General features: G+C 38.6%; 4 protein-coding genes and 1 pseudogene across 6 annotated transcripts; 3 read left to right on the top strand and 2 right to left on the bottom strand.

The window, feature by feature from the left end:
• Positions 617–2,101, bottom strand: LOC104768687 (wall-associated receptor kinase-like 15). The gene is made up of 3 exons (XM_010492721.1): positions 1,502–2,101; positions 1,050–1,414; positions 617–866 (listed from the first exon to the last, which is right to left on the bottom strand). The coding sequence occupies exons 1-3, from the start codon at positions 1,990–1,992 to the stop codon at positions 805–807; spliced, it is 918 nt and encodes a 305-aa protein (XP_010491023.1). The 5' UTR covers positions 1,993–2,101; the 3' UTR covers positions 617–804.
• On the top strand, positions 4,164–5,415 carry LOC104768660 (glutathione S-transferase U17-like). Its single transcript, XM_010492684.2, has 2 exons — positions 4,164–4,604; positions 4,869–5,415. Exons 1-2 carry the CDS (start codon positions 4,179–4,181, stop codon positions 5,229–5,231), a joined length of 789 nt encoding a protein of 262 aa, XP_010490986.1. The 5' UTR covers positions 4,164–4,178; the 3' UTR covers positions 5,232–5,415.
• LOC104768667 lies at positions 5,275–7,659 on the bottom strand. Of its 3 annotated transcripts, none has more exons than XM_010492695.2 (8): positions 7,512–7,659; positions 6,927–7,406; positions 6,706–6,830; positions 6,528–6,611; positions 6,168–6,456; positions 5,895–6,077; positions 5,680–5,810; positions 5,275–5,521 (listed from the first exon to the last, which is right to left on the bottom strand). In XM_010492695.2, exons 2-8 carry the CDS (start codon positions 7,075–7,077, stop codon positions 5,495–5,497), a joined length of 990 nt encoding a protein of 329 aa, XP_010490997.1. In that variant the 5' UTR covers positions 7,078–7,406; positions 7,512–7,659; the 3' UTR covers positions 5,275–5,494. The 3 variants fall into 3 exon arrangements, with proteins under 3 accessions (XP_010490997.1, XP_010491006.1, XP_010491012.1); XM_010492704.2 differs by having other exon boundaries at positions 6,927–7,396; XM_010492710.2 differs by having other exon boundaries at positions 6,927–7,103.
• LOC104768650 lies at positions 7,896–9,050 on the top strand (annotated as a pseudogene).
• Positions 9,784–11,616, top strand: LOC104768640 (dnaJ homolog subfamily B member 1-like). The gene is made up of 2 exons (XM_010492663.2): positions 9,784–10,666; positions 11,006–11,616. The coding sequence occupies exons 1-2, from the start codon at positions 10,035–10,037 to the stop codon at positions 11,442–11,444; spliced, it is 1,071 nt and encodes a 356-aa protein (XP_010490965.1). The 5' UTR covers positions 9,784–10,034; the 3' UTR covers positions 11,445–11,616.

Here is a 12,277-nt window from a genome sequence, read left to right as displayed (position 1 = left end):
AAAATATATCCTTGGAGGTTTTGATTAGACTTCGCCTTCTTGGAAGCTCCATCGCATATTCGCATATATCAGCGTTGACTCCAGCCGACAACGGAGCAGCGACACGAAGTATACTGCACTCGCATTGTGTTAAATCTTAAACGCGCGTATGTATATTTTATCGTAAATGATAATTAGTATGTGAGGTCTAAATTGTCTATCTACAACTATATAGTTTCAAACAAATAACATCTCGACGATATAAGTTTTAATCCGGTATTACCGAATACCAAATCGACGAAAAACAAAATTTGATTAAATGAAACCAAAACCAAAGCGACCTAGCTACTTATCCATATTCCAATGCTCATGGGCTCATGGCATGCGATAATAGATCTTTTTGTCCAAACTTTACCAAATTGAGTGAAATGTCTAGCTAAGTTAAGATCTTCGTTTAATAAATTTTTACACAAAACCTAAAATGGCAAAGCTCTGATATTGTACTTGTAATTAATTCTGATTTTCAGTTAAAGAAAATATCAAAAGTACTAATTAGTATAGTCTCACAATCATCATCATTATGATTCATTGCAAGTGTTTAGTAAGGTGATTCCTTATGAGCTGGAAAGTGGAGAAAAGGTAAATAAGATAAATGGTGACTTGAATAATATGGCAAAGAGAGGAAGCAATAGATAATATATCTTATGCTATGATATATCACAAAGTTATAGAAAAAGGAAGCAAAGATTCGATATATTAAGCTTTCTCCTCCAACCACTCCATCCTTTGAGGCTTCCTGATTAAATTGACTAACGCAAAAAACCTTTAACGCAAACTCATCACCATCCAAACAACAATCCATGATAAAGGATACACTACCCATTCTCCTGCTTTCAATAAAAAAAGAAGAAATGTTTAATACAAAATAAAATGTAGAAATGTTTTGTCTGAAAATTCAATTTCGAAGAAATAGGTTATAGCTGAGATAAGATTATCTGTGAAATAGTGTAGTACTCAATATTAGTTAATTTGACTATATATTAGTAAAAAAGTGTGAGGGTGGTGCTTACTTGAGATCCAAGGAACAAGAATAGAAGCCGAGTTATAAAGGAAGAAGCAATCCGACGTCGTGTTAATCCCACCGGGACAGTTGCAAACGAACGAGCTTGTCTGAGTGTTGAAGCCACAAGCACCGTTACTACGCTCGCAGCCACCGCAGACGCCAGGGTACTCCTCGAAAACGTTGAACTTGTACTTGAGTGCGATTCCGTAGTTCCAGTTCTCCGGGTGAGATTCTTGTCCCGGACCAAGATTGTAAAAGCCGGAGTACGACGAGCATTGGAGTTTCTTCAGATCCATTTCGAACGATGGTCCGAGGTCTAGAGGCACGTAGACGCAACACGTTGATACTTGGAGGTTTATTAGGCTTATCGCTCTGCCAAACCATAAATATTAATTAACCGGTTATTATTACGGTTTAGATATAATAGTGTCCGGCTTAATTTGAATTTTTTTGGGTTACCTGCAATTGGAGTACAAGAAGGTGCAAATGGAGGAGCTCTGACGGTCACAGAGGGAGACACGTCCACTACCGTTACTTAACGGCGTGAAAACAGGGGATTCGTCTACAGAACAGTCAAGGAGCGTGAAAACGGTGTCGTCGTGGAAAGAGAACGGAGCGTCCCAATCCAACCCGAAACCGTGGCTGGGTCGGGTGCATGCACACGTGGACATGGACGGGTCGGTGACGTAGATCTCTTGCTTGGCGTAGTCGACGGAAGTGATAGGGTAGCAGCCTGTGTGAGTGGTGAGCGTCAAAGTCTGTTGGTCCGGGTCGCACGTGATGTAACGTGTGAAACGTGGGTCACCGCAACCTGCCCCGGTTCCGAGAGGGTACTTGATGGGTATTTGGCCGCATGTTTTTTGGCAGGCTTGTGAGGAGACATGAGAAGAAAGGGAGAAGAAGGAGAAGAGTAAGAAGAAGAACGAAGAAGAAGAGCGCTTCAAACTCATTTGCTAGACGTTTTAGAGAAAGAAGAGGCAAAGAAGAAATGTGAGAGTTAAGCACATATGATTTGAGTGTGTCGATGTAACTTAATATAGATGCAATGCTAAGAGGAATACTAAAGTTCATATGTATATACATTTTTATAGATGCATACATTTATTTTCTTATATGTTTTCAATATTAGAAAACTAATTTGTATATATATAGTTTTTTTTTTTTTTTTTTGTTAAATTCTAGATTCTTTTGTTCTTTGATGATGTATGGATTCTTTTGGTTGGGTCTATGTATACCATCATATGAAGGATTACAACATATCAGATAAATGACTTGTAAAAAGTAAAAACAAAAATTTATTTTACGTACAAATACAACATTCGACGCAAATAATTTTATCAAACAAAAATTAGCGATGGTTTATACAAAATACTATACATACAATTTAACAATTTTTAATTATTATTGCATTCAAAATCTGGATAGTGCAGATGTTTCAATAAGCTATGTTTGAATAAAGATAGTTATGACTATTCTTTTTTGTTTTTGTAGATATTTCTCACTCGTGTATTCTTATAACAACCTCTTTAACTTGAAAACTGATCGACCACCTATCAAAAAAAGAATATTGATCAACCAAAGTTTTTGAAGGTGATGGTTCAGTGGGCTCTTTGACATAGAAGTGATAATAATTAATGATAAATTCTATTAAGAAACTGAAAAGTATATATGGATATTATAGAAAAAAATGTGTAAGAAAGTAAGTATATTATTTTGACAAAATGTGCCTTTAGGTGTCCCAAACTCACCAGGAAATAAGGCATATATAGAAGACATGATAATATTGCAAAGACATCATTAATGTTAAGTGCCCACTCACACTAACGTCCCCACCCAAACCAAGGAAGCGGGCAGGATAAGGGAATTGATTCAAGAGAATATCGTAAAGAAACCTAAAGGCTTAAAGTTGCTAAAAAATTCTCAACTTTAGTTTGTTTTTAATTCATTGTATGATAATGTATTTGTAGTTACAACTAGTGAAGATGTAATGCGTCTTGCAGAGTATTATTCTATTTGGTATTCTTCTCATGAGATTGTTCTGGAAGTCGATCAATTTTTCTCTATGTATATATACGCTATAATTGGTGTATGTACAATTTATCACTAAAGAAAAGTAAAGACGCTTCTCTTTAAAAATAGTAAGAGAATCCTAATTCACAAAATCCATATAATTTCAAATTAGAGAACTATTCAAAAGAATCAACAACTTGACTAAGTAACACATTTCCCTACTCACACACAATGACTAAAAGAGATATGTATTATCTTTCTCGTGAATAGTTCTCAATTTGTCAAGAATCGGATATATATATGATTTACATGTTCGTGGTTCTTTTAATTTCGAAGAAGTTTCAATACCTTATGGGCCAGTAGTCTTCCTCGGCTAGGAGCTGATGACATGTGATATCTCTTTCTGGAGGGACCTCTATATCTACCACTAGTCGTCCAGTCCACCAGACCACCCCTAGGTATGTTTTTGGTTTCATCTATGTACTTTAATTTTGTTTTACTCTGATTTACATATACAAAATTAGAAGATAGTTGTACGTAAACCATATTATTAATGTTAGAAAAATTGAGTGGAAACAATGAGCTTAAAAGCGTAAGAACAAAAAAAAAAAAAAATTGAGACGAATATTATTTAGGGGTTTTTTCGTGACTGCAATTCAATGTTTTACATTTCGTGTGGTCCTGTGATGCATGACATGTTTGTTTTTTTAGGTGAATTTGTGTGTGTTTCTTCCCTGAGATGTGTAATCATCATTCAATAATTTCAATTCTTTAATATAATTTTATATCAGTTGATTAGTTGGCAAAAACAAAACATCACATTGTCAATCTTTACAACAAAGATATATCTCGTCTCGTCGACCACAATAAAGTGATGGACCCTTCATCGTAAATACGAATTTATTAAACATGAAAAACAAATTTCAACAAGTGAAGATGAAGATTTGCCGGAGTTTCAATAGAAGCCACACATATAAATGTCGTCTCGTCGACCACAATAAAGTGATGGACCCTTTCAACGTTTTCCCACCCGATTTAATATACGTGTCAAGCTCTTCTACATTGGCCATTCTTCACTATCTATCACCGCCATAAAATTTACCTACCCTCTATCCCCTCCATATAAATGCCACACCGATCCAACGTAAACGCTTCAACGTGTCAAAACATTACATTTTTCTCTCACACATTCACACTCACCCATCCCTCTGTTTTAGATCTTAAGGAGATCATGCCAAGCGGCGAAGTGAAGCTGATCGGTGCATGGGCGAGTCCCTTCGTGATGAGACCGAGGGTTGCTCTCAACCTCAAGTCTGTCCCCTACGAGTTCCTCCAAGAAACGTTTGGGTCTAAGAGCGAGTTGCTTCTCAAATCAAACCCTGTCCACAAGAAGATCCCGGTTCTGCTTCACGCTGATAAGCCAGTTTGTGAATCTAACATCATCGTTGAGTATATCGATGAGACTTGGAGCTCATCTGGACCGTCCATTCTCCCTTCTCATCCTTACGACCGGGCAATGGCTCGGTTCTGGGCTGCTTACATCGACGAAAAGGTTTTTTTTTTCTTTCTTCACTTGCTCATTGCAAAGCTAATTTTTGTCTTTTATGTTTACTAGCTAGTCTAATTTTTGATATCTTAGATTTACGCGAAAATTAGCATTAATTAGTCAAATTTGAAATGTGAAGTAAACACAACTGCGTATATATTTTGAGAACTCTAAAACTAGGTAGTAGTAGTTAAAGTAGATATTCATTACATTGTTAAAGCTAACCTTTTATTTTCAATGTTCGACATTAATCAACATGAATGAATGAAGTGGTTTGTCGCTCTGAGAAATTTCCTGAAAGCTGAAGGAGAGGAAGAGAAGAAAGCTGTGGTAGCGCAAATGGAAGAAGGGAATGCGCTTCTGGAGAAGGCGTTCATCGATTGCAGCAAAGGAAAACCGTTCTTCAACGGTGACAACATTGGTTACCTCGACATTTCCCTCGGGAGCTTCTTGGCTTGGTTGAGAGTCACCGAGTTAGCAGCTAGCCATAAACTTCTAGATGAGGCCAAGACACCTTCGTTATGCAAATGGGCTGAGCTATTCTGTAACGATCCCGCTGTAAAACCTGTCATGCCCGAGACTGCAAAGCTCGCTGAATTCGCAAAGAAGATCTTTGCCAAGCCGCAGGCCTAAGTTGCTGGTGAAATAGTTTTTTTTTTACTTGTCGGTTGAGATCTTGCAAGAATAATTTAAGAGTCGTACTGTTTTATAAATGGCTTTTATATCTTAGTGTGCTAGGGGTATGTTGAACGTTACACTTGAACTTGCTCCTTCGAGCCCCACAATTCTAAATTAAAGATTTAAAATCCCAACGTTATCACAGCTATTGAAACTTGCCTTCGGTTGATTCTTCACCATGGTAGGGAGCATTCCTAGTTCAGCATCTGTTATTCTTCCTAGTTCCTAGGCCTACAGCCCAACGTCTGCTTGAAAAACAAATGCACATGGGTCAGAATTAGTCAAATGAGAATGGGAAACTACTTGTGTGGTAAGAAGCTGTTTTGACTCGAAAAGAATTGGACAATGAGAAAATGTCTTGATACAATAAAGTCCGTCCGTTTTGGCTAGGATCCTTGGTTACCTTCCGTTCATGTACTTGACTAGAGAGATGCGTGGTGAAATTCTCAAAGACTTGGCCAGGAGGGGAACGGCATACTGAGCAAACCCAGCTGGCAGATTCACCCACTTCCATGCAGTCAAGTTCCCCTGAATCTGTGGGAAAAAAAAGGTAAACCAGTTCAGCAACAGTTTTTCTGGTTATTTCAACAACACTGTGAGATCGGACCAAACACACACCTGTTGGAAGAAAGCTTTGAAGAGAATCATACGGATACGGCTGAATAAGGTTGTATCCTGACGATTGTAGCCAGCCAGAATCCTCAGAAGGGAAGATTGTGGGATCGGATATGACCATTATATTAGCTGGAGGTGGATTCATATCTTGAAACTGGAAAATAAGATCCTCAATGGATGATGAACCTGTTTCAGAAACTAAAGCCTTGAGGACTCTCTATATCCATCAAGGAAAACAGTAAAAAAAGCAAGAGGAGAGGATGAGAAGATAATAACCATAGGCAACGTTATCAAGACTGATTCTACTGGAAAAGAGTTCTCCCAGGATGCCATTAGGGACGTCTTTTAGTGCGCCAACGGCAGTGATGGTGAGAGGACCAGAGTAGCCACTCTTCTCCAAAAACTGTTTAATACGCGGACCGACCCAACGAGCATCAACTCCACTGGGGATGGGACACATATTGATGTCCCAAAAGACCACTGTAACAGCTTTCAGGTCATGAGAGTCACGTAGTGGTCCAAAAATGTATTGAAGTCTGATATTCATAGGCGGGTGGTCCGACACCTGCAACAAAACAAGAAGTGAGAAATATCAATGTGATCAGATATACAGAATGGGTTTGGTTGTTTCCTCACCAGGGTAGTAGCAATCGGCGGATGAGAAACAAGGGGAGCCATGGGTAGGCCGACAACATTCGTACGTAAGACTTCCGGAAATTGCTTGAAAAACAAATGCAAAGGAAAAAAACTTGGTAAATGTTCTAGACAGTGACAAAATGTATTTGATACAAATAAATAGAGTATGCTTCATTACCATCTGGTGGTGTTCTTCTCTGGCGAGATGCGTGGTGAAATTATCAGAGCCTTGGGCAGGAGGATCATGGGGGCATATAAAGCACTTCCACCAGGCAGATTCCACGGCTTCCAGTGCACATGAATCTGGTGGAGGGGGAGAGAAGACAATGTAGCCACAGATAAGCTGGTTATTAATCCAACAAAATTAAACTATAGGGTGAGAGAGGGACGAACACAGACCTGGATGAAAAAAACTGTGGAGAGAATCATATGGAAACGGCTGAAGAATGTTGTATCCCTGAGCTTCTAGCAAGCCATAAAAACAAGGGAAGGTTCTTGGATCGGATATGACCATAATGTTAGCTGGAGGTGGATTCTTATCGGTTAACATAATGTTAGCACCCACGGAAACGGAACCTGTTTCAAAACAGAGAGACAAAAGGATATGAGAGAAGAAGATATTAACCGTCGTGGAGGACGTTAGCAAGACAGATTCCACTGGAATAGACTCCTCCCAGGATGTCAAAAGGGACGCCTGATAGTGCGCCAACGGCAGTGACGGTGAGGGGACCAGAGTAGCCAAGGTTCCTCAAAAAACGTTTGATAGACGGACGGACCCAACGAGCATCAAATCCATTAGGGATGGGACACCTATTGATGTCCCAGAAAACAGCTGTCGCATCACCGTTATCCTTCATCTTTCTAAAAACCTTTAAAACACTATAACCAAATTCAAATCACAGTAGTAAGGACTTTAATCTAGTACGGAAAATCAAAGACATCATATAAGCATCCGGAAAGATAGATTGACACGGTTAAAATCACCTAGAGAGAGAGAGAGAGAGGAACACGGCCGTAATCGACTAGAATTCCCGAAGAATTTTCTAAGAAACCGTGAGAATTAAGGAGCGAAGAACTCTTGAACCTGAAGCAAGGTTTTGGATCTCGAAATCGACTAGGGTTTTTCAAAACGCCGAGAGAATGGACTTCGTTTTAATGGGGCCTGCAATTTATATGAGTCAGTCTTCGTTTTAATGGGCCTGCGTTTTATATGAGTCGGTCTTCGTTCTGACCACTAGTTTACAAGTATAATTCGTAGTTTTTCATTATTATTTCATCACCTAAAACCCTCTGATTGAAACCGAACCGACTCCATATGATTTCAAATTTAAGTCTCTCTCGACCGACTCCGCTTCTTAATTAAGCTCCGGGATAAAATGGCGACCGACGACGTAAAGCTGATAGGGTCATGGGCGAGTGTCTTTGTCATGAGGGCGAGGATCGCTCTCCACCTCAAATCTATTAGCTACGAATTCCTCCAGGAGACGTTCGGTTCAAATAGCGAATTGCTCCTCAAATCTAACCCGGCTCACAAGAAGATACCGGTTCTGATTCACGCTGACAAACCGGTTTGTGAGTCCAATATCATCCTCGTTCAGTACATCGACGAGGCTTGGAACTCATCTGGACCGTCCATTCTCCCGTCCCATCCATACGACAAAGCCATCGCTCGTTTTTGGGCTGCCTACATAGACGATAAGGTTTCATAGTTTTAGTTAACAGATTATGTGGCTTTTAGTGAATTTAGTATATCCCCAAAGTTTAATCTGGTTAAGAATCTGTAATAACTAGTAACACTATATAACTGATTAAAACTGGATAGGATTGGACTAGTCCAGCTTCAACTGACTTCTATACCCATAGTCAACTTCAACTAACTTAGTTTTGAAAAGAAGTTAGCTAGACATTTTGTTCAGTATCTTCTCTCTAATCTCTACTAAGAATACATATTGTGGCATTAGCTAATCTTAAATCTTGTATGCTGTCTTAATTGGATATGTATAAAAGTGGTTTATCTCTCTGAGAAGTATCCTAACATCTCAAGGAGAAGAAGAGAAAAAAGCAGCCATAGCTGAAGTCGAAGAAAGGACCGAGCTTCTTGAGAAAGCATTTGTGGATTGCAGCAAAGGAGAACCGTTCTTCAACGGTACTGACCTGACCATATCGGGTACCTCGACATTGCCTTGGGGAGCTTCTTGGGTTGGTTGAGAGTCGTCGAGTTGGATGCCATGCCAGCCATAAATTTTTTGATGAGAGCAAGACTCCTTCTCTGTCCAAATGGGCAGAGCGGCTCTGCAATGATCCCGCTGTGAAACCTATTTATGCCCGAGATTACCAAGCTCGCTGAATTCGCAATGAAGGTCTTTCCTAGGCAGCAATCCTAATATGGATCCTCTCAGGATCCTCTTTATTATTAAACTGGGGGACTATGATTGCAAAAATTGGCTGTATGTAAGGAAACTGGTTTACTAGGATGCATGTAAGTTATGTTGGTGTGGAATGAATGGGTTTACGAAGATGTAAGTTAAGTTGTACTGAAATGTAATAAAACCAAAGGCACAGCCAAATATAGTTTTTATGTATTTTGCATATACGTTGGAAATTATTATTGGAATTAAAAAGACAGCAAAGTATTTAGATAAGTGATACATGTTGAATACCAAGGTATTACACTTCCATGGCGTTTAATGAGATCATATGGACAAGTTCATAATACTAATCTTCACTTTCCTCGGCATGATTCAAGCACTTTTGAACATATATATTATACTTGAGAAGTCTCAAGCTGGACTTGACATAAGATTTCTTTTTGTAAATGATCAAAACCACTTGTCAATATTCTGACCAAACTTGGCCGCCTGTTTATACATTTACACAATTAATACTCTGATTCTCTAGATTAAGTTGGTTTGGTACGGTTTAATTATTGCATCTGCTTTTATTTTTTTTGTCGGCTAAATAAAGTAATAATTCTTTCTCGTTTAACTTAAATATGGTTATTTTAGATTTCATTACCTAAATTAATTAAAAAAAAAAGAAAAAGGGATACAAATTTGTCGCAATACGTAAATTCCATTTAAGCTATCAAGAGAATTTTTGTCTAATAAAATTAAAAAGGAAAATGAAAGTGAACTTTCCTCATTTTTACCACATTCATTCACCCGTCCCGTACAATAAATAAATAGTAAGAGATGAAGTTAAAGATAAGTGACAATAAATGCCACGTGGCTCCATTAAGAATATATTTGTCATTCTCCATTGTCAAACAATCAACATGTTCTTCTTCTTCGTTCTACTACCTTACACGCACTCCACTCTTCCTTTCTTTTTTTTCATTCTTCTCTTCCGATTTCAGATTTCAAACAACATCTCGAATCCGATTCCTTTTTTTCTGCAATCTCTGTGAAAATTCCCAATTTCGATTCGTTTGCTCGATTTATTTCACCTGAGATTCTCTCGATTTCGTTGTTTTGACTTTTTTTTTTTTTTTAATATAGGGACGGATCAATGGGGGTCGATTACTACAATGTACTGAAGGTGAATCGAAACGCTAACGAAGAAGATCTCAAGAAGTCATACCGGAGAATGGCGATGAAATGGCACCCTGACAAAAACCCTACCAGCAAGAAAGAAGCTGAAGCTAAGTTTAAGCAGATCTCCGAAGCTTATGACGTCTTGAGCGATCCTCAGAGACGTCAGATCTACGATCAGTACGGTGAAGAAGGTCTTAAATCTACAGATTTACCTACCGCGGCGGATACGGCGGCGCAGCATCAGCAGCAGCAGCAGCGGAGCTACTCTTCTAGTAACTCTGAGTTTCGGTATTATCCGCGTGATGCTGAGGATATCTTCGCGGAGTTTTTCGGCGAATCTGGAGATGCTTTCGGCGGAGGGAGTAGCGGAAGGACCCGTGGAGATGGCGGCGATGGTGTTGGTGTTGGTCGGAGATTTAAAAGTGCAGAAGCAGGGAGCCAGGCTAATAGAAAAACGCCGCCGACGAACAAAAAGACGCCTCCGCCGCCGCCGGCGAATAGGAAGGCACCGGCTATTGAGAGTAAATTGGCTTGCACTCTGGAGGAGCTCTACAAAGGTGCCAAGAAGAAGATGCGTATTTCTCGCGTTGTTCCTGATGATTTTGGGTTCGTTTTCTCTCATTGATCCCCTCATCTCGTTAATGCCATTGCTCGATCTCGTGTGATCCAGTTCTGATGATGCTTCCTTTACATTGTCTGATTAGCTTCCTTTACATTGTTTGATGAGATTTTGTAGCTACTAGGTTTTGCTGAACTTGATGATGTTTTCTGATAAGCTTCCTTTTACATTGTTTCCTTCAGAACCTAATCTAGGATATAATCTGTTTCCCAATTAGATTTTGTAGCTACTACAAGGTTCTGAAGAAGTGATTGTTACTTGATCTTGTTGGTGGAGCAATACGAGCTTTGATTTTTGTCTTTCTGATATGATGTCTTTATTAACAGAAAGCCAAAGACAGTTCAAGAGATTTTGAAGATAGACATAAAACCAGGTTGGAAGAGAGGCACTAAGATCACTTTCCCGGAGAAAGGAAACCAAGAACCTGGTGTCACTCCCGCGGATCTCATATTCGTGGTAGACGAGAAACCGCATTCGGTATTCAAAAGAGACGGTAATGATCTGATTCTGGAGAAGCAAGTCTCTCTTATAGATGCTTTAACCGGTCTCACCATTAGCGTAACGACTTTGGACGGGAGGAACTTAACGATCCCGGTTCTCGATGTTGTAAAACCGGGTCAGGAGATTGTGATCCCAAATGAAGGAATGCCTACTAAAGACCCTTTGAAAAGAGGAGACCTCAGAGTCAGCTTTGAGATCTTGTTCCCGTCAATGCTAACGTCAGAACAGAAGAATGACCTCAGGAGAGTTCTTGGTGGAAGCTGATGAGTTGACATTTTAGTTTTCAAGTAACGCACTTGATCTTCTTTAACTACATAAAGCTGCTAGTCAATTCAGTGTACATACATTTGAGTTATTTTTCTTTTTTTTTTTTGGTTTTTGTAAACTTTATGTGTTTATGAAATAAAACAAAAACCGGAATCGGATGAGGCTAGAACGGATTGTTTTTGAAGTAGAACTTGGCCTATTTGACTCTATGTTGTTAATGGTGAAATAGAAACAAAGAGAGAGTAAACTGGTCTGAAAAGCAAAAATTGAACTTTAAACGAAAATGCTGTATATGATTCAGAAAATAAGGAAAGGATTGCAAAGATTTCGTGAAGAATTTCTTAGACATAAGGAATGATTGAAAACAATTTCGTCAAGAAATAAGAAGATCGAAAAAGAAAGAAAACCCAGAAGCCAAATTAAATTTCAAGTCATGGTAATATTTTTCTTTTGTTTTGTTATCGTAAAATTCCAACTCTTATGGTCTACTTAGAACATTAATATGATAAGAGCGGCCGAGTAGGTATATATTGGATTTAAGGCCGCAAGCACACATTATCATTTTGTGAAAAACTGCACCAATTAATAAAGAAAATATCTATTTCAAACCCACATTTTCAAGCTTATTTCAATCTAAAATTAATTAACCATCACTATAGTAGACTAATAGCCAATTATTTGATTTTTTTGTTTGTTCAAAATTTGAGTAAAATAATACAAATTACTATTATTAGATCAAAATCATAAGGAAGAATCTTATAACTTGATCATGTGGTCAATTTATTAATAGAGAAAAAGTGATTTAGGAAAAGGTTAATATACTTAATTCC

The sequence above is a fragment of the Camelina sativa genome, chromosome 3 (assembly GCF_000633955.1).
Source record: "Camelina sativa cultivar DH55 chromosome 3, Cs, whole genome shotgun sequence".
In the NCBI taxonomy this organism is placed as follows: Eukaryota; Viridiplantae; Streptophyta; class Magnoliopsida; order Brassicales; family Brassicaceae; genus Camelina; species Camelina sativa.
The sequence above is the reverse complement of the archived record's forward strand: the minus strand, read 5'-3'. Positions and strand labels throughout refer to the sequence as shown.

Bases quoted from the DNA above. Each gene is read 5' to 3' on its own strand.
- LOC104768687 (XM_010492721.1), bottom strand. From the start codon at position 1,992: ATGAGTTTGAAGCGCTCTTCTTCTTCGTTCTTCTTCTTACTCTTCTCC. The intron at 1,415-1,501 runs GTAACCCAAAAA...ATGGTTTGGCAG, and splicing joins TTCTTGTACTCCAATTGCAG to AGCGATAAGCCTAATAAACC. The intron at 867-1,049 runs GTAAGCACCACC...TATTGAAAGCAG, and splicing joins TCTTGTTCCTTGGATCTCAA to GAGAATGGGTAGTGTATCCT.
- LOC104768660 (XM_010492684.2), top strand. From the start codon at position 4,179: ATGCCACACCGATCCAACGTAAACGCTTCAACGTGTCAAAACATTACA. The intron at 4,605-4,868 runs GTTTTTTTTTTC...GAATGAATGAAG, and splicing joins CTGCTTACATCGACGAAAAG to TGGTTTGTCGCTCTGAGAAA.
- LOC104768667 (XM_010492695.2), bottom strand. From the start codon at position 7,077: ATGTTAACCGATAAGAATCCACCTCCAGCTAACATTATGGTCATATCC. The intron at 6,457-6,527 runs GTGAGGAAACAA...GTTTTGTTGCAG, and splicing joins CGCCGATTGCTACTACCCTG to GTGTCGGACCACCCGCCTAT. The intron at 5,522-5,679 runs GTAACCAAGGAT...TTTTTCAAGCAG, and splicing joins GTCAAGTACATGAACGGAAG to ACGTTGGGCTGTAGGCCTAG.
- LOC104768640 (XM_010492663.2), top strand. From the start codon at position 10,035: ATGGGGGTCGATTACTACAATGTACTGAAGGTGAATCGAAACGCTAAC. The intron at 10,667-11,005 runs GTTCGTTTTCTC...CTTTATTAACAG, and splicing joins GTTGTTCCTGATGATTTTGG to AAAGCCAAAGACAGTTCAAG.